This window comes from Citrus sinensis, chromosome 2, assembly GCF_022201045.2.
Source record: "Citrus sinensis cultivar Valencia sweet orange chromosome 2, DVS_A1.0, whole genome shotgun sequence".
NCBI lineage: Eukaryota > Viridiplantae > Streptophyta > Magnoliopsida > Sapindales > Rutaceae > Citrus > Citrus sinensis.
The window spans coordinates 26,235,335-26,256,336 of NC_068557.1; the positions used below are offsets into that span (position 1 = coordinate 26,235,335).

At 33.3% G+C, this 21,002-nt stretch overlaps 3 protein-coding genes across 3 annotated transcripts; 2 read left to right on the top strand and 1 right to left on the bottom strand.

The window, feature by feature from the left end:
• Window positions 1-94: 94 nt before the first annotated feature.
• On the top strand, window positions 95-1,841 carry LOC102630905 (uncharacterized). The gene has a single exon (XM_006468595.3). The coding sequence runs from the start codon at window positions 588-590 to the stop codon at window positions 1,662-1,664; it is 1,077 nt and encodes a 358-aa protein (XP_006468658.2). The 5' UTR covers window positions 95-587; the 3' UTR covers window positions 1,665-1,841.
• A 6,361-nt stretch (window positions 1,842-8,202) lies between these two features.
• Window positions 8,203-11,194, top strand: LOC112497296 (uncharacterized). Its single transcript, XM_052435300.1, has 2 exons — window positions 8,203-10,060; window positions 10,197-11,194. Exons 1-2 carry the CDS (start codon window positions 8,237-8,239, stop codon window positions 11,064-11,066), a joined length of 2,694 nt encoding a protein of 897 aa, XP_052291260.1. The 5' UTR covers window positions 8,203-8,236; the 3' UTR covers window positions 11,067-11,194.
• A 4,879-nt stretch (window positions 11,195-16,073) lies between these two features.
• LOC102614492 (galactan beta-1,4-galactosyltransferase GALS3-like) lies at window positions 16,074-19,586 on the bottom strand. The gene is made up of 2 exons (XM_006468532.4): window positions 18,056-19,586; window positions 16,074-16,774 (listed from the first exon to the last, which is right to left on the bottom strand). Exons 1-2 carry the CDS (start codon window positions 19,321-19,323, stop codon window positions 16,429-16,431), a joined length of 1,614 nt encoding a protein of 537 aa, XP_006468595.2. The 5' UTR covers window positions 19,324-19,586; the 3' UTR covers window positions 16,074-16,428.
• Window positions 19,587-21,002: the final 1,416 nt, after the last annotated feature.

Here is a 21,002-nt window from a genome sequence, read left to right on the forward strand (position 1 = left end):
TTGTACAGCGCAGAAATCTAGTAAAACTATTGCTGAAGAGTCATTATAAATGACACAGAATATTCATGGATTTGATGCTTTCAGTGGTTTGCTTTTCTGGGTACAATTTTCATTCACACTTTGTGATCAAAGACTCCCTAAAACCCACTTTATTATTAGCGTATAGTGTAGATTCTCGCATGCGTTCATGCATAAATGTTGTTTTAATGTGAGCACATCGTTAACTTAAAAAATTAGAACTCTGTCTTGTGTTCTCTTCAAGCTCTTGTTTTCCTTTTTCTTTTTATATGTCAAGACTCAAGAGTAGCTATGCCATCAGCATGATAAAAAAGTCCCATTTGAATACAAAAAATATTCAGTTAGTTGTTGCATGCATTGCTTGTTTGATTTTCGTATTGAGAAGAATATATTTTATCGAGACATGTCTCCTTATATATTATTGAGGAAATGGAGAACATGCATATCACTACCAACTAACATGCCAACGGCATGCTGCCCACGTCCTATCTTGTTTCTACCTCTTTTTTCCTCTTTTAAGTAGCCCGGGCCATCTTTTGCTTTATCCCAGCGGTTTCTGCCCTAACACCATGTCATTTCCAGGACAAGAGGAAGTCCACAATGGTGTCGATGACTCAAGATTCTACATCATCGAAGAAGCTAAAAGTACAGTCAAGAAGGAGAGCCCCGAGAAGGAAAAGCAGATATTGGTGGATCCGATATCAATAAGGGAACCTAGTTTTAGTTTGATGTTGCCTCCAGTTATTACATCCGCAAGAGACACCACTGTGCCTCTGCCGCCGGTTCTGCCCCCTGCAAAACCCAAGTTCTTAAGCTACAACCTGTCGAACTCAGCTGTATCATCCCCACGGTTGAGCTCATTTCTGTCGAAGAAGAGATGGAAAAACGAAAGTCAAGCGTCTCCCCGTGAAGTACACAACATTGTCCGCCAGCAATCTGCTGTAGTACAATCCCATACGTCCTCGCTGCAAGAAGAATCGTTCAGAAAGAGCAAGTCTTGCGGCGAAGGAAGAGCCAGTGCATATTCAGATGAAGTAGACTTTTGCTTGAGTAAACCGGATGCCGGCGAATACAACAAAATGTCAAATGCCAGCTTCTCCAGAGCTGACACCAACAAGTTCATTCATTACGGCAGTAGCAAGAACATGGATTCTCATGATGATCCGGAATTCAAATGCAGCGCCCTTTGCTTGTTTCTCCCAGGCTTCGGCAAAGCGAAGGCAGTGAGGCCAAGAAAGGAGGAAATGGTTGTGATGGAAAATGTGATTTCCAGGACAGTTTCTTTAGAGAAATTCGAATGTGGATCATGGGCGTCATCTGCTATTGCTAATGAACATGAAGAAGACGGAGACTCCATGAACCTCTACTTTGATCTGCCATTGGAGTTGATCAGAAACAGTGCGAACGACGCTCACTCTCCCATCAATGCAGCTTTCGTATTCGACAAGGATGTAAAGGGTGTTCTTAAAAATGGTTCAAGTAGAGCCACAACGTCAGCCCATAAATCCCAAGAACCTTCTCGGCATGTTCGGTTTTCTGTGTCATCTCCCACATCATACCCTTCATCTCCAGCTTCTTGCATTACGCCTCGCCTGCGCAAGGCCAGGGAGGACTTCAATGCCTTCTTAGAAGCTCAGAGTGCTTGAGATACACATATTTTGTCACCTTGAATGCTGGTATTTTGGCCTTGCTATTTTATGCAACGCAAACTATATGCAATATGGAACTTCTTTTCGTGTAATGCTAAAAATTAGGTGATTTTGGCACGTGTTGAGTTTACATGAATCACATGATATTGAAATCTTTTTTATAAAATTCAATTTATAAACTAGTGAGAATTATTAATGTTTCATGTTTCTTCAAATTGGTCGAAACAAAAATTGAGGTCTCATTCTCAAATAACAATATGTATGCATATGATTATATGATGAAAATCACGTATACAAAGTATAGGGATATGAAACATTCAGGCGTCATGTCGTACTGCTTCTATAAAACAATAGAAACGACGCATCCATAGACTAGGTTGATGCATATCTTTTACGCTTATCGATTATGAAAAGGAGATATGAAACATTCAGGCATCATGTCGTACTGCTTCTATAAAACAATAGAAACGACGCATCCATAGACTAGGTTGATGCATATCTTTTACGCTTATCGATTATGAAAAGGAAAATGATAAACGAACAAATGCAAGACAAATGGACGACAGAAACGGCAGCCGTTTCACGCGTTTCTTTTTTTAATTTGTTTTGTGGGGCCGACAATAAATAATAAAGTAGATCCACAGATACTTATTTCTGTCGTCCCTTTGTCATTCCTTTGTTCATTTAACAGTGCTCTTATGAAAATATGTTGGTTGTCTTGTCAATTATAAAATTTAATTATTTTATGTAATGTCGTTTATATACTTTAAAACTAGACGACCTGTTGGATATAAAGTAAAATAAAATTTCAATTTCTCATTTGTATGATTGTATCCGTAGGGCCTAGTTACTACTAGTGCTACGAAAATATTTAGTAGGGAAAATGCTTAGTGAAGAGAAGCACGAGAGAAAATAAGAGAAATAAAGAAGAAAATGGTAGAGAGAAAGTGAGTGGGTAAAGAGAAAGAGGACAAAATTCTCTTGTCTTTCTCTCGTGCTTCTCTACACCTAGCATTACTTATTTAGTAGCGTCGCTCAAACGTAAAACGTAGCCGCAAGGCGCTCCTGTTGACCCGCGCCCACCAACATTAGTCATCGACGCCGATCGCTGCGGACGTGCCGCTCCTCCGCCGTCCGTTGAATCATTAATGTTTTGTTCTATCGATGGAACTTTCAAGTTCAATTTTCTTTGCTTGTGAAATAATTTGTTCAATTGTTACCCAGAGCCAAAAAAATATCTTGGAAATAGATTTTATGATACATGCATCCGAGTTGACCATGTGATGAACTTTAATTAAGACACATCTCCCACTAGCAATTTCTTTACCATTACCGGATGGAATTTACATTCACATTCACATTCACATTCACATTCACATTCACATGCTTTTGATGAATTTTCGTTATGGGATTTTGAAAAAAAAGAAGGTTAAAAATACCATTAACTTTATTAATTTGTTACTACACATGACGTGATTCGTAAGATGAAAGATAAAAATTTAAAAAGGGAAAATCAATACTATGTTCTCTTCTATCTAAAATGGATTTTTATATGATACCATATAAGTTTTTACATTATTAATAATACAGTTATTGTGGATCCTTGGATTTCAGTATTTTAATCTCTAAAATTCATTTAATAATTGTATAAATAATTAATTAACTAAAAAGTAACAAGTAGTTTTCATGTTGCATATAAACATAAGTTCTTTTTTATTTTAATTAATTGATAAAGGAAAATAGTATATAAGTAAAATGTAATTAACTATTTCAACTACACTTTATTTAAGATATTCCATAAGGTCTTACAATAATTCATATTGTTTGAGTTTAATTGGAAAACCATTAATACCTAAACATTAATGATTTAATGCATTGTAATAAATTATCTGGTATATATCATTAATGATACTATATATATATAAAAGCTACTTAAATTTAATTTTTTGCACAAAATTCTAATTATTGATTTCATCCAATTCAATACTAGATGATTTGACATTATAATATACTTTTACTTTCAATATCAACTATTAGATTGTGAGAGATTAATGGCTCAAATTTCGTGTCAAAATTTTAAGTTAAATAGTTCAAACCATGTTTTTACAATAAAAATAAAAATTAACAAAGAATTTTTTTTCCTCATTCATTCTCGTATGAACATTATTGCAGGTAATTTTCTTTTCAATTTTCACCATTAATTACCATCACAAAAGTAGTAATTCTTAGTAACATAAAATTTTATAATCACAATTATAGAATATTGATAAAATAACTTTTTTATGAATTATAAACTAAAGATAATTAAGTATATATATTGGATTCACCTTTTATAAAATCAGAAAAGTGATACTGGAAAAAAAAATTAAAATAGACTTATGGAACTTAAATTTTATAGGACTTGGATAATTTCCTAATATGTGAGAATAGTGATTGTAAGATAAACCGTAATTTTATGGTATAGCCGTATAGGTATGCTAAATGGATATTAAAAGTAATAAATACTTCATGATCAATTATACAATAGTTCTTTATATGTAGAAAATAGTGGGTGCTTTTAATAATATTAAATATTACTAAAACATGGGTAATCAAATATTCTTATGTTATAGACAATTTCATTAAGAAGTTTATTAATTTAATTTATGACATTCATTTAAATGCACTCACTTCGTTATGTTGTTATTAGCGTTACAAATTTTTTTTTAATACAAATATTATTAGGGGTATTCAGAATTCAATCCGATCCGCTTAATCCGTCTGGTCTGGAGAAATTTGATATGTAAAAATCTGATCCGTGGATTGGTGGATTGGATTAGATTGAAATTTTGATAATCCGCAATCGGTGGATTGGATATGAATCTACTTCTGTAAATCCGTAAAAATCTACGACTCCGCAAAAAATAAAAAAAGTATTTATTTAATTAAAAAAGTTGTAAATAAGGAATTAGTACTTACTAGTAAATAAATAAGTTAAAATATAGTTACATTAACACTATATTATATCTTATCCGATAATAATAAAAAATAAAAAAATAATTAAATAAACAAATATAGCTTTCTAAATAGTTAATTTCCATGTACTGATCTAAACAAATAAGATTTTTTTTTTTGTTTTGGTGTGTTATATTTTGAAACTTTATTTAAATAATTAATTTATTTAAATCTTATTTAAATTTAAATTTGATCGGTAGTAACATTATTTTTATATTAATTTTTTTTTATTTAGTTAGTTCATGGATTGAACAAAATTAAAAAATTTTGGTCTGCAAACTAATTTGCAAAATGGTAGATTGGGTCAAATCTGTATTCGATCCGTATATGTATGGATTAGATTTGAATTGAATTTCACAAATCCGTGAATTTGATTGGATTGAAAATTTATAATTCATAAAATCGTGGATCGAATATAAATTAATGTACAATTCGTAAAATCTTATTCGCGAACACCCCTAAATATTATGTACCATCAATTAAATTTAACCGTCCATATTAATAGCGTAAAAGAAATTGCGGTATCATAAAAAGGCCTATCAAAAAAATAGTTAAAAAAGCAGATAGGCGCAGGAGTGGCCATAGGTTTCAATAATAAGTGTCCAACAGCCAATATTGGGTCAGCATATATGGGCTGACCCAATATAATTTTTAAAACACTAGAAGGACCCCCTCCCAACAAAAAAGAAAAAAGAAAAAAGAAAAAGAGAGAAAGAAATTAATACAATATTGGATTCAAATCTAATCATGTTCACATTTCATTTCCTAAAGTGACTATACTACTTCCACTTAAATCTTAATATTTTTTTTATCATTCTTTATATTATTATTATTATTATTATTATTATTATTATTATTATTATTATTATTATTATGACAATAATAAACTAAGGTCAGTTTAGTAACTTATAACTATCTATTCTGATTTTAAGATAAAATAAACACATCAATGACAATACAATTCATTCCAATTCTGATTCCCACATTTAAAGTAAATAATTTATTCTGATTCTCATTCCTCATTTTGATTCCAGTCTATTTCGATTCCACTCTATTTCGATTACTGATTAGTAAACACACCATTAAATTTTTTAAATCATATTCGTCAATTGTTGACCTGTCATATGAGTTGTCAATACATTTATAAAAATTAAAGTGTTTTTTTCCCCTTCACTTCTGAATACATATTTGTTTATATTTAGTTTCCGGATGTTTTTGTAATCCGTGATTCTCGGATGTAAATTCAAAATCTACACAACATGTGCATAAAATAACAATTATCCTTTAATTACGGGTCTAAATTCTTTGAAAAAAAAATAATGACACATCTCAATTTTTTGTTTTAATCCCAAATTCTATCCAAAGCAATTTATCATTCATTAAGCGATTGGTAATTTTTTAAGATCTAAATGAAGTTATTGTATTATCTAATCAACCAATTGTTGAATGCCACATTATTTGGGATAATTTTTTGGGACAAAAAAATTGTGATGTATAGCATTACTCATTTAAAAAATTATGTTTGCCCAAAAAATTAAAAATAAAAAAAAATGAAAAATCCTTCACTCCCAAGTGTTTTGGCTAAAAGATCTCCGACATGAAAGTGATGAAGGAATTAGTACAATTTCTTTTCTAGCTTAATTAAGAACTATATTGAGTGATTTAAAATTTTAAGTCGAACTCAAGAAACTCTAGGGCTAAGTCAAAGCTAATACCTTTAGCCACGTTCACATTTTGGACGTCGATTACTAATTGGCATATTAGTTAAGTAATATTAAGCCAAAATTATCTTTCGTAATATCATAATTTTTTATTAAAAAAGCATTTGATTTAATAAAATTCAGGAAAAAGCGGGGAATTGATTTGTTGACAAAGTAATTAAAGAAAGTCAATGTCAAAGGTGCACTTCATCCATTATTTGTTCATTATGAAATATGTTATTATCCTTTCACTACTACAAATATTGAAAAAAAATCACCACACGAATTATTTAAAGTAACACATTATTACATCAACTTTTTAAAAATAACAATTATTATATTTCTATCACTCGTGTTAATCTAAATATGCTGCCACATTGATGTCATACAGGCAAAATCGTATTTTCACCAAATGAAATCCAAATTTGTAATTAGGTCTTAGGATTATTATTCTTTCAATATGGCAAGTATTATGAAATAACAAATTACTAGACGAATTATTGAGAGGTAACCAGGGGCGGATGCAGCACATGACCAGTGGGGGCTCCCCCACTGGCCAAAAAAAAAATTTAAAAATAAAAGAAAAAAATATTTTAATTTTCTAATTAGCCCCCATTAAATTTATTAAAATAGTCACTATAAAATATAAACCCCCATAAAATTTAAATTTTAACTTTAAAAAAATATAAAAATCTATATTTTAATTAAAAATAATGATAGCTCACCACCCAAAATATTTTTTATTCTAAAAAATATGGTTAATTCTTCCAGTTTATATAATAATAGTGGAACAAACGTTTTCAGTAATAAAATTCATGAAGAATCATCTTTGGAATCGGATGTGATAAGTGTTAGTTTGGTTGTTTATATAAGAAACAATAAATTTAATAATATTGATAATGAGTCTATTGCATAACAAAAATACGTAAAGACTAATTATAAATGTATTAGTAAATATTTTATATATTCAAAATTTTAGTTTTTTATATTTTACTATTATCTAATTTAGCCCCCGATAAATTATTTTTCTAAATCCGCCACTGGAGGTAACACCTTACTACATTAACTTTTTAAGAATAACAATGTACTACATTTCCATTAATTTACAATTGATCATGCAATAGATCCATTGCAGGGGCTATATCATCATTCAAATATCATTATAAATTTAAGCGACTCGCAGTAAGAACAAGGTAAAATTATAAATTCACATGGTATTGATTTGTATCGTTTTCTTTTTATTTTGGGACTTATTCATTACAGGTAAAATTAAAATTTTATCAGTCAACTAACAAGTCAATTAATATAATAAACTGTTATTTTTAAAAAAGTTAATTACTTAAAAGTGTTATATTTCAATCACTCATGTAGTGATTTATTATTTCACAATACTTAGCATAGTGAAAGGATAACAAACCTTATGAAATCACTGACCAACCATTTAACAAAGCTAATTTTTTGTGCTCTAATGCCAAAAGAGTTAAAAAAAGAAAAAGAAAAAAGAAAACGAATCTCAAATTAAGTGATCACCGAATTGTCAAATATAATTTTTATTCAGATTCAAAAGATGAGAATATAATAACAAGCTGATTACAGATATATATTAGACTAATACACAGCCAATGGGCACACAGTAATAATTTTTTATCTTTCAATTAAAATTTTAATCCTCATCTATTGCTTCATGTAACGTGATACGCTAAATATATTAATTTTTTCCCTAAAGTCAACTCCATTGTTGGTGATAACGAGTGAGATTCCTCCAATAAGAAAATGTTTTAGAGTAATGATGTAGAGGTGTTTCCCGAATTGGTAAACTAAATCGAACTGCAAGAGCAAAACAGAGAAGGGAAGAGGAGGAATGAGAGGTGAGAGATGGAGCAGAGTGAAAAGTTGCACATGCATGTCCACCAGCATCCCTTGTCATTCATTTCTGAGCATGACTACAAAGGATATTGCCGTCGCTGTGGCTTCTGTCGTTACTTTGACGAATCCAAAAATTGCAGCTCCTGCGGGTCTCGTCCAGAGAGGTGCTTTGCTTGCCTCGGTGAAATCTCTGGTAATTTTTATATCTGCGGACATTGCGATTCTGACTCTCCTTTGTTCCATCAATCATGTGCCGAATTACCCCAACTGCTCCAAACCAACTTTCATCCACATTGCCGTTTCCGCTTCAAAGAAGAATCAGATGTTTTCTCTTTCAAGAGGACTCTAGAGTTTGGATGTGATTTCTGCGACCAATCGCACAAAGGCTATAAGTACTGCTGTGACTTGTGCAATTTTCAGATTGGTTTTGCATGTGCTGCAACACTCATCGAACATTATCGAGTTCAAGAGCACATCATCGAACATTTCAGCCACAGGCATCCCTTGATCCGCTTAGAGGTGGACGAGGAATGGTGTCGCATATGCAGAAACAACATTCTTGGTCCGAGCTATGGCTGCCTCCCGTGTAAGTTCTATATCCATAATTCATGTAGTGAACTGCCGCAACAAGTCCTACACCCTTTCCATGCGCACCATAGTTTGAAACTTCAAAATACATTTCGTGGTTTATTATATTGTGATGCATGTGACTCAATGATTATGTCAGCCAAACACTACCGATGTGATGAGTGTGACTTTGACTTGCACCTTGATTGTATATCTGTCAAGCCAAAAATAAGATACCAAGGTCAAGAGCATCTTCTTGTTCTAATGAAATCGGGATCGGGGACTACCACATGCCAAGCATGCAGTTTTGACACTAAGCCAGGCGCATTCTTTGTCCGGTGTGTTGAGTGTGACTTTAAATTTCATGTCCAGTGTGGCCCAGCCTCACCACCACCAATCGTTGAGCATATACATCATGGCCACTCTCTCACTCTCACTCTCCCTACTGATTCGTTTGTCAAAGATAAATTTGATCTGTTTTACTGTGACGCCTGCAAGGAAGAAATAGACCCACAGAATCCCTTTTGTTGTTGTATTGAATGCGGCTACTACATACACTGGCGTTGTACGGTCATTGAGGTACCACTCAATGACACACTGGTACATTTTGACCACAACCATTTCTTGCTTCCTCTTGAAAATGGGACAAATGATGATGTTCCGTGCTATGCATGTGGGAAGGTACTAATCCAAGATCAAAATCACCCAACGTATGGCTGCGATCCCTGCAGAATTTATCTTCACAAAACCTGCGCCCAGATGCCACGGCAGATCCAACATGTCCTTCACAGACATCCTCTCACTGTCACAACAAATGATGGTGAAAGAGGCCGTACATGCGATGCTTGTCAGAAATATTTACATGGCCACATTTACAAATGTGATTCTTGTGACTTTGTTTTAGATTTTGATTGCGCTACACTACAATCTCGAGTCGTATCTGAAGGTGGTGACCCTATTTATGCTTTCGTTGAAAAGTTAAATCACACCGCCAAATGCCGGAAATACAAATTTGCCATTAGCGAAGCATCCTTTCAGGATTGTCTGAAATGCAACTTCACTCTCCATCTCATGCTTTCTCCACTGCCACTAACTATTGAACACATGAGTCACCATCAACATTCGCTAACTCTCATGGATAAACATGCTGATGGTAATTCCGGTACGCAAATTTGTGATGTCTGTGAGGAGGAAAGAGACCAACAAGAACGCGTTTATTACTGCGAAGAATGTGATTACATAGCAGAATTTATGTGTGTGATTGAGGTAACTAAGCCTACTGATTATTTTTTAGAAAAATCATATTAATCTTCAATAGTTGCATTGGATGTTCTATTCAAACCAGCTTATAACAATATCATCTTGATTTATCTCATAAAGAACTTGCTTGGTGTATACGTAGGTAATACTTGCTCTGCTGAAAAAGCCCGGAGATGTCCATTTGATAACCATCAACAGCAAAACTAGTGATACAATAGGTAAAGTCTTAACCTTCAAAGACATAATAGAGGGCGACTCCGACAGTGAAAAAGACAATACATATATGGACGTGCTCAATGCTTTCGAGGAGGAAAACCGAAAGATTCGTAACAAAATTTCTGAGGCTAGGCATCATGAAGCTGCAGCAGATGTAAGCAATTCAAAAGATTTTCTTTCGGATGAAGATTTCCTATTGCTAGTGGAAGATATCTCTTCGTTAGACACGGGTAAATTACTGAAACCAATCAGTCCGGAGGACACGCAGTCCGAGCTTATCAGCTTAGGAGATTACAAAATCATTCCAACGTTTGCCGAAGTTCTTAAGGGCTTGCTTAAGAAACAGGAGGATATGGGTGACGGTTGCTTTTTAAGCCAAAACAAGAAGACTCTTATGCTCACCTTTTTGTGTGCGACTGTGCAGAGCATGTGCAGCACTCAGGTTCAGGACATCACCAACAAATTGCTTTTCACCTGGTGGTGGTACTTAAAAGCTGCTCAACTAACGGGGTTTAAAATTGACTTTGTCTTTGACCATCTGAAGGCAGTAGCGCGAGCTCGCTATGGAGTTGATACGGAACTGTATCAAAGCAGCCCCATTCGGTACCACCATGAGAAGATGTCCATGCTTTCGCAGAAGTTGGATGAACTAAAGGCAGAAATGGCCGTATATACCCAGCAAACACAGGACATTATCTCTAGTATTCGTTCTGACGCTTTTAGATTAGAGACTGAGAAATTGAGTAATGCTCTGCAACTTTGGAGGATGAACGCAGGAGCCGGATTAATGCTGTGATTTTATCTATATACTGTTGATTAATCTCATTAATTAATTTCCCACAAGCCCTTTCGGCTCGGCTCAAGCACTGTTTCTGTTGAATTGAACCTTTATGCTTTGCATCCTAATATCTAAGTCACAAATTGAGTCTCAAATAATATAAGCAGCCAAGCAGGTAATTAATAAGAGCTGTCAAAACCCTTAAAAGAAATAGAAATAAATCGTGTCACAAGAGAAGAAGAGAATAGCAGTTGCACCAATAAAACTGAAATGCCAGCAGATTTTCAACTGCAGATAGAGAGCAGCAACTTCTTTAAGGGACACGGAAATTTGAAGACCAGAATAAGAACACTGCTAATTGTAAGATCACTGCTCACACTCGTTTCACATTCAGCAAACTTCTACATACAGTTCAAGCAGACATGATTATTTTTGTCACAACACCCATACAGTGTATATAGGTATTATTTTCATTTGTTGATAGATATTAGATTAGACAAGACATTGGATGTCATCATTGGTTCGTGAATTTTCAGTTTTTTTTTTATTAAGAGGAAGATTATTATTGTAAGATGTTAATGGTACATTGCTTTTTTTTTTTTTTTTTTGAGATTCTAGTATCGTGGATATTGCTAATTACTTATATCTGTTCCCACTCTGCAGAAAATTTGAATGACGTGTGTCTCAAACTTGCCAGTGTTCATTTGGAAACATGCATAAAGCAGAGGAAAAATGTTTTAGGACCCCAACTTGGCCCAAACTACATCGGCTCTGTATTAGCTCGATTTCAGCGGTCTCCTGTTGGAATATCATCATTACTAAGTGAGTGTTAATTCTATTTATTTTTCTTTTTCATATGAGAGTTAATAATAGACAAAATAGAAATTTCAGTTTTATTTTTACAGTAATGTTCTAATGTGTCGCTGATCTATAATAAACAAATTTGTAAGTTCATAATTATAAATTATTAGCGACAATTTTATAATTAATTTTCCTTTTATAATTTTTCATATTGACTTACGGTATAGGTATGCACTTTTAATCTTGGAGGTATAATCACACGATTTCTAAGATAATAGAACATCTTCATTATAAGTACGTGCTACTTCAATTATTTTGTACAAATAATTATTATAATTTGTAGCTATAATATATACTAGTACTGCTCATTCAGTCTAAGTTAGTTACCGCTATAAAGCTCTTACGAATACACAAAAGGGGACTATCCCACTAGATGAAACCGTCACGAGACAAACCAATTAATATTCACAAGAACATCGACCCCCACATTTACCTTCGTGATAAATATGTATAAGAACACTTAAAAGGAAATGATCCTTAACCACCACAAATAATTATACAATTGAGCATGTCAAGGCTGTGGAGATTGGAAACTAGTTCTCTGAAATAAACAACCGCAATTGATGAATAGCACCAATGGCAGAGCCATATAGGGACTGGCGATAATTTTGATGACTTACAAATTTTATATTAGTAATGCGAGAGTCTTAACATTTTAATCGTGGTAACATGTGCCACTCATTTATTGAATTATGAATTTGTAAAATTACTTATCAACATCATTCAATGAATGATTAATACCACATCGAATTGGGGACTAAAATTAAAATTTAGATATTGAGATGACCAACATTACTCATTTTGTAATGAGTGACGTCATCTATAAAATTTAATCAATTGAATTATAAATTATAAGTCTTAATAATTAATTATCACTCAACTAATGAAATAGTAACACATTATCTATCACATCAATTGAGAATATAAAATAAGATAACATTACATATTTATTATCAAATGGAATTATATTCATATAATGGTTAGTAGTGTTTCTTACGATCCAACCTAACAATATTCATAACCACACGCATAAATTCAAGCCACACAATGACACAAATTACTCCTTTTTCAACCATAGATCCTTTCAATCAAAAGTAAATAAATAAAAACCAATTAATCCAAAAAAAATCTAATTTAATTAATGATCAATTAAATGCAATGACCAACTTCTTAGAAAGGAATAATAATAATAATAATAATAATAATAATAATAATAATAATAATAATAATAATAATAATAATAATAATAATAATAATAATAATAATAATAATAATAATAATAATAATGCAATGATAAAGTCACATGGCCAAAGATCTCACATAATAAATGACTCGAAAACCAAACTTAAGGTGACCCATAAACAAGTAAAATATAGAAAATAATCTCTTCTGTTTCTCCAATAATCCCTTCCTCCGTTGAAGCCTAACCCAAAAAATCACATATATCATATGAAATGTCATCTAAAATTCCCAAATCCACATGCCTTCATGTGATGTGTTCAGAGCCCCATCATTTCCCGTCTTCTACAAATAATATATAAAAATTAAAATATGTAAATTTAAAAATGAAAAAGATTTTTGGGCACTGCCAGATAATACTGAGTTGTGAAGTTTTAATTTATTTGTTACCATCAGTTTTGAATGCTTAGACTAACGATAACTAATTGAGGGGAAAAGCAGCTTTTACACGAGGGTCCTGAATTTGTTTAAATTTCAGAAAATTTATCAAGATGTCGCAAACTGTCGTGAGTCATTCAGAGGCACTGAAAATGTTGTGATTCTACAGAAAAATAGAAATGAAGGCACCTCAATGATGTTTAATTTATGGCAAATGCTAAGTTACAGTAAATGTAATTTAGGGACTCCCTTAATTTATTGGTAAGAGTTTTGTTATATACTGATGTAAGTTAAATCAATTTAAGAGTCGTACAAGATAAGCACGAAATTATATTAAGGTGGTTGTTTAAGTTACATCATTATATAACATACATTAACTCAACAGTTGTTACCAGTAACATAAAAGTAAAATTAATAAAAACTAACTTTGTGTTACTGATAATAACTATTGAATTGATGTATGTTACATAATTATGTAACTTAATAAGATTCTTATATTAAATAAATTATAATTAGTTTATTTAATGCAACTTTGTGGTTGATAAATTTTGTATCATTATGTATGGATCAAGGTCTATGATTCTTTAGAAGATTTGTTTTAAAGTATTAGGAAACATGCACAAACATTGAGGCTTTGACAGATGCATAAACAAATGAAAAAAAAGAAAGAAAAGGAATCGTGTTTAAAATAAGGAATAATTGTATAGAAGGAAACAAAAACAAGATTGGTTGTCTTATTTCCTCGCTTTCTTAATTTGGGTGCCAAACAGGTACAGCACTGCTTCAACTCAACAGCTGGAAATGGTTGAAAAAATTCCCTTCTTTTATGGCTGTAGCTTTGGCCCATTTGTGGCTCACGTCACTCCTTGAAAGTAGGAGAAGAATAGAAAACAATGAGATAACAACTAAAATTGATTGGATCATTCATTATTTTGAAAAAAAATTTAGCCTAATAATAGAGTTCTTTTTTTTTTTTTTCCCTTAAAAACTTAAAAGGGTTAATTCCTCATTTATTTATTTTTCTAACCTGCCTCATTGATTTTTAGGGCCAGGAAGCCACTGGGTACGAAACAACCTTATCTTCAACTCTCCCATAAATGATTTTAATATGATGCAATACAGGGTGTATATACATATATTTCAAACTAGACCCTGCAACATGGACTCTTTTAGACTGTGACCTCTCTAGTTTTACAGTCTTAACATAGTGCCCCACTCTGACTCCAAAACTCAAATGATAAAGTACGTTCATGTATGACACACCCACTAGCCAGCGGAGGAAGTACAACGACAATCTACTGTCAGCCATTAAAATTGCAAGCTGAGAGAAAAAAAGAAAGAAAGAAAAAAACTGCCTGAAAAAGAATCTGAGCCATGAAGATGAAAATGAATGAAATTGTGAAGCATACACATGCAGTGAGCCAGAGAATAACAATAGTACAGTTGGGAGTTTATTGAATGTAAAGCACTTTTTGGACCGTGCATTGGCTTTGGCCGAGGGTAATAACAACAATACAGTTGGGGAATTTATTGAATGTGAATCACTTTTTGGACCGTCCGTTGGCTTTGGCTGAGGGTAATGGGACTAATAACTAATAAGAAGGATGCACAGATGGAACTATCCTTTGCCTACCAACTTTAGTCCAATCAAAATTCAAAGTGTATATGTACGTGTATCAGTGTATGCTACTGCTTGTTATACATGAATTGATCAGCACATCATCATTCATTATGATTGTTCTTTATTAACGGCTTCACAAACACGTGAAGCAACGGGACCACCCACCAAACCCCTCCTCCATGGACCATCATTCAATCTCTCCCATTTTCATACAAATTTTTTACAATTTCTCATTTACTGAAAAAATTACGAGGTAACAAGGAAAAAAAAAAGAAAAAAGAAAAAAAAAAAGAGGAACTGTTTTGGAAAATGAAGGTATTATATAACATAAGGGGAGAAGAGTCGTCCAGAAGTATTCCAATTGTTTAATCCTCATTGTCTCGCTCGTCAAATCTTATAATTCACTCCTTCCCCTTATTTTTTTGGGTCCTTCTATCTTACATGCATGTAAGATACATTCTTCTCACATGAATAGTGTGTGGATCCCACACATGCACTATTTATGTGAGGGGGATGTATCTTACATGCATGTAAGATAGGATTTGCCTATTTTTTTGCCTTCTGTGAATTAGTTAAATGATTAGACGTTTGATATTGGATTCTAGCTAGTGCTAGCCTTATCATAACTCACATGCCCCTTTTTTGACAACTTTGTCAAAAAGCTCCAAGGACAACAGCTTTCCGGCTTTTGGCTTTTGCTTAAAATAATAATGGCATCCATCTGCTTTACTACAATTCCATATTACACAAAGCGACCTCTCTCTTCAACGAAGCATAAGTCCATGATGAGAGGAAAACAAAGAAAACAAAAAAAAAAGTGTGGCAGCAAAGCCAACCCAAGGCACTTTGGCTGGCTCTCGCTGGTGGAAAGAGGTGGTGGCCCCGTTTCTCACCGACAACAAAAATAACCCCAAGTCCATTGATAATTAATGAAAGAATCAAGAATCAAATATATTAAAATTGAATATTAAAATGTTAAAGAAAAAAAATGAACGTAACTCTCTAAAAATCCTGCACATACAGTCCACATATACCACCTGTACCTCACTCTCTCTGTACTCTTTTTTTTTTTTTTTTTTTCTCCCTTAAAAAAATTGTAAAACTATCATACAAAAGAGGACTTACAGAGCACACCCCCCAAATGAAATTTCAATACGTTTGTGTTCTAGTTCCGTGCTCTCTCTCCCTGAAATATTTAGATAATGAAGGAAAAAAGAAAAGAAAAGAAAAGAAAAGAAACTCAGATTGTTCAAAAAACCCGGTTTAACTTAAATACAAAGGTCATTGGCGAGTGTGTTTTAATCTATCGCCAATCTTTGCGAGCTCGAATTTCTTCACAGCTCCTGCTACGGCCCTCATTGTGATGTCCAACACATAAGGTGTGTTCTCAAAGTTGTATCTCGTCCAGTTGATGAAGGTTGTGCAGGGTTCAGTCCGTTGTGCGATCGTGCCGTGGTAATGGTAGTATTTGATCTTGCCCTCTGTCTTGTGGGTTATCTGACCATATAGGTTTTGCGACATGTGCACCCCTGCGGCATACACATTGCGCGGTTGAACAGCATATTTACGATCCCTCCTTATACCTCTTTTTACATCCTTGTATACAAGCTTCTCAAATCCCCATTTCCTGTATTTAAATAAGAGGAACATGAACAAAATGCATCAACAACCATACTAAAAATGTTGCAGAATGTGTTTTAAAAACGAATAGATTCTAATAGTTATTTCCTGATTCAACAACATAATCTACTAAGCACTCAACTCACTTCTTCGAAAAGGAAATCAAAATCTAGCAAGATTGAAGCTCATTGGATAGGGGCCATAATCATGATTCCAAAAATGGATATTACACTGAGTAGCGTACTGTTTACAAAACCCACATCTCAAGATATCATTAATCTATGTCCATATCATTATGTCTGTTTCTAGATTTTATAAACATCAGCACCCATTGCATATTTCATCTTTTGAAGTCCATTTCATGAATGCAATTAATCCATTTTTTTATTGATGTGTCATTCTACATGTCTTTCGGAAGAAGAGAGCATTGGTGATTAAAGGTTTGAGAGACCTTTTTTTTAAAAAAAGAAGCATAATACTATTAAACTAATTAATAAGGTCCCAATCATAGGTCAGTCACATTAGAACAAAGTTCAGACCCACCTCACTTCCACCTGTTCTAATACAATGAAGAGAAGGAAGAATCAAACACCAACATACAAGAAGAAAAACTCCAAACAACCACACACCACTTGATCTCTCATATAAATATGTTCAACACCAGTTCAAATATGTTCCAATCACTCAACCACCACAAACTTAAAATGTTCAGAAAAACAAATCAAACAAATGGACAAGTACCACACGGTGTTCGTATGCCCACAATTACTAAATCTTAACCTACAGCTCATGCTTTGATAGAATACCAAATATACCCTCATCACACATGCATTATTGATATTGAGAATTCACATTTACATCGGTTAATGAAGTTAAAACTTGCTGATGGTGGATTTTTTTTTTTTTTGCATTTTTCACATGCCAGGAAAAATTCAACCAACTTTGGGATCAAACAATAGCTACCAAGAACTGTGTCCTGATTTTACTATTCCTACACTCAGTTTGATCAATTCAAATGCCAAATCTGGCAATTATTAAAACGACAGGGCATTTTAGAATCTAAAGACACGCAACAAACATTTCCCCCTAAATTTTTGCATTCCTTTTCCTTCGACCCCTAGAAGTTTTTCTTAATTAAAAGAAAACCCAAATTTTGTTCCTAGTCATCAAAGATCAATGTTTCTCAATCTCAACAGATATGAAATGATTCATATTAAATTCTAAGAAACTAGCAATTTTGAATTAATATATAATCCTAGAAAAATTAATAATAATTAAGGGAAATTACCTGTGAGCTTTTCCTGAATCACCAGCAAAACAAAGCTGACTGTTCATATGCATCTGTTCAATAGTGAACTGATTATAACCCATGAGAGAATCAAGCACAGACTTGATGGTATTCTTCGGTGGCACAAAAATATACTCATCAACATCGAAGAAGAACATCCACTTAGCCATAAACTTGTATCTATGCAAACAATCATTCACAACCAAGAACTGATTGTGATAATACCCATCATATCGTTCTTGCTCCTTAATATCATGCAATGTCACATAACCCAAATCCATCCATGGCTTCAACACTTGAAACACTTCCTCATGAACCCCGCCCGCGTCATAAATCACAAAATGCGATTTTTCCCCAAAAAGCCTCACATGATAAGCAATCCATTCCCGAATACGCTGCGGACTCAAGCCTCCATATAATGGCGACCCACAGTAGAAATAATCGTACTTAGGCTCATAAGTCCTATACACACTAAAATCAACACTCCCAGGCTTCTCTTCCAAAGCAAACACCACATCAGTTAAATTAAAATTCGCATCCCCACCACCAGCCGTAGATGCATGTAAATACAAAGTTCCTCCAGAATTATCATCGTTAACAGGCTCGGCAAACGTGCAATTCACAATAACAACAGTGTAAACGCGGCCGTAGCCCCAATCGGGGAGCATTTTGTATGTGTATTTAGCGAAAGTTGATTTCTTGGTGTCATTCTGAGGAACCCATTCGCATTGGTAAGCCGGCTTGCCATAAACATGAAGAGGCTTGGATGAAAGGCCAACGATGGCAAACGTACCAAACCCTCCCCTGTAACTCCCCATTGTGATAAAGTTATAAGCCGCAGCGCCGTAGGGATTGAAAGCCCGCTTGAGGACGCTGTTGTTGAGGATCTGGTCATGTTCCAGGGCCGGTGGCGGCGGAGGTGTCGGTGGTGGCTGTTGTTGCGGCGGCGGCGCCTGCTGCTGCTGCTGCTCCTGCTGCTGAATCTGTAAACGTTGAGAAGGAATGTTGGTGTTGGTGTTGGTGTTGGTGTTGGTGTCGGCGGTAGGGTCCGTTTGGGAGGGAATTTTGGAAATGCAAAGACGAAGATCAGAAGTGGAGATTGTGAAACGAGAAGGCAAAAACTGAAGGAGAGTGGCGACGCTACAGAGAATCAAAAGAGCAACTAATATGAGTTTTAGTTCAGCTGCACAGTTCCATATCACCCCAACAAGCATCTTCTTCTCCCCTCCCCTGTCTTTCTGATTTTCTCTCTCTTTATTCGTCGCCATTATCAAGCTTTGCGTTTTATGTATGAGGAATTGAAGATGAAGAAGAAGAAGAAATGGAAGAGATTGTTTTTTTTTTTCAAGGAGGTGGAGAAAAAGAAGAAAAAAGAAGGATTGAATAAATGAATGTGAATAACAATCAATAATTCTCTCTCTCTCTCTCCCCTTCCTTCTCTCTCTGCGTCTCTTCTTTAACTCTCTTTTTATAGCTCTGATTTTCCTATTTCTAATCCTCCGGCAGGCTTGTTTGTTATTTCCATTAACATTATTGTTGTTTTAACGTTCACCTGTATATAAACAGCCTGACTACGAATTCTTTTATCACATAAGTCCCCGATTTTTATTCAAACTAAATTTAATGTCTATACTTTTGTCTATTTATTTTTTTTTTTACTTTCTTTTTTTGTTATAAGAGATGCAAATCTTTTGTTGGTGTTAAAGGTTAATTAAACTGATCACATGGCTTGTAACTAAACAAGAAGGGGCAATTTGATGACTTTGATTATAGTATAAATTATATATATTAATAATATTGAGATCGTACAAAATCTATTAATAAAAAGATGTATTAGTTAATCGATCAATTAATAATTTATTAATTTATGGAGTGTAATTTAATCAACAAAAAATTTATTGTATTTTACAATTCTAATCAATTGAACACGAATTAGTTCAATAATTTTTTTTTGTATTTTACGTATCTAACTAATTGAATATAAATTAATCTATTAAAAATTCATTTGTATGAGTTATCAATTCAATCAAATGAAATACAGGTTACAAGGTTTCAAATTTAGAAGAAATCATTGCTAACATCATTGAAAATCTCGCTAATGACAAAGCTGAGGATCCCATAATAGCTTTAGAGCATGTTATATATAAAAATGCACTTAAAGCATCAACAACACTTCGTACTTTTTATTGCAATTGGAGAATTCAACTCCAACACTTGTAAATACAGTTAGAAAAATTAGAAACGAAATCTTACAATATTTAAATTTTTTAAAAAAGTAACAATTTAATCATATTTTATTTAATAAAATATCATAATTAATTTTTTTAATTTAACTAATTATTAATTTATTATATGAATGGGATCATAGAATTATATAAGAGTTTTTAGAGAAAAAATATTGTCTTACTAATTTAGCACATTAGCTTAGGATTGTCAAAAATTGTTATATAATGGAGATTCTACTATATATTACTCGGTTGAGGGGAATATTTTAATAAATTAAAATGGACTTTAATTTGAAGTTGTTAAATGATAAATTAAAAACAGTAAATAGTAATTAACTGAGTAATTAATATTAACCACTTTATTGCCGTGTCAAAATGTGGGGCTCAAAATTCCAAAAAATAGAAAAGAATGTGGGGCCCAAGGTCCTGACACAATGGACAAGTAAGGATGGGAGTATCTTGGACTTCTTTGATCCTTGCTATGGGGTCCTTATACTTTTCTGTAAATGTTATAATTATCTTTAAGGGATGTCTTTTATTACTTCTACCCTTTCATGTTGTTATCTGATAGATTTTTTTTTTCTTTTTACTCTTTCCAAGAATGACTTTAGCCTTGCAAACGTTAAAATGCCCTTACAATTCATTCATGGCAAGGAACAACTAACCTGTTTCTGGGTAATAAATGATTAACACAATTATAAACTCTCTTAAAATCATAAATG

What these genes read in the sequence shown, in the direction of transcription:
- LOC102630905 (XM_006468595.3), top strand. Translation starts at nt 588, where the DNA reads ATGTCATTTCCAGGACAAGAGGAAGTCCACAATGGTGTCGATGACTCA.
- LOC112497296 (XM_052435300.1), top strand. Translation starts at nt 8,237, where the DNA reads ATGGAGCAGAGTGAAAAGTTGCACATGCATGTCCACCAGCATCCCTTG. An exon ending in AATTTATGTGTGTGATTGAG is followed by an intron (nt 10,061 to 10,196) that starts GTAACTAAGCCT and finishes GTGTATACGTAG; the next exon opens with GTAATACTTGCTCTGCTGAA.
- LOC102614492 (XM_006468532.4), bottom strand. Translation starts at nt 19,323, where the DNA reads ATGGCGACGAATAAAGAGAGAGAAAATCAGAAAGACAGGGGAGGGGAG. An exon ending in GATTCAGGAAAAGCTCACAG is followed by an intron (nt 16,775 to 18,055) that starts GTAATTTCCCTT and finishes ATTTAAATACAG; the next exon opens with GAAATGGGGATTTGAGAAGC.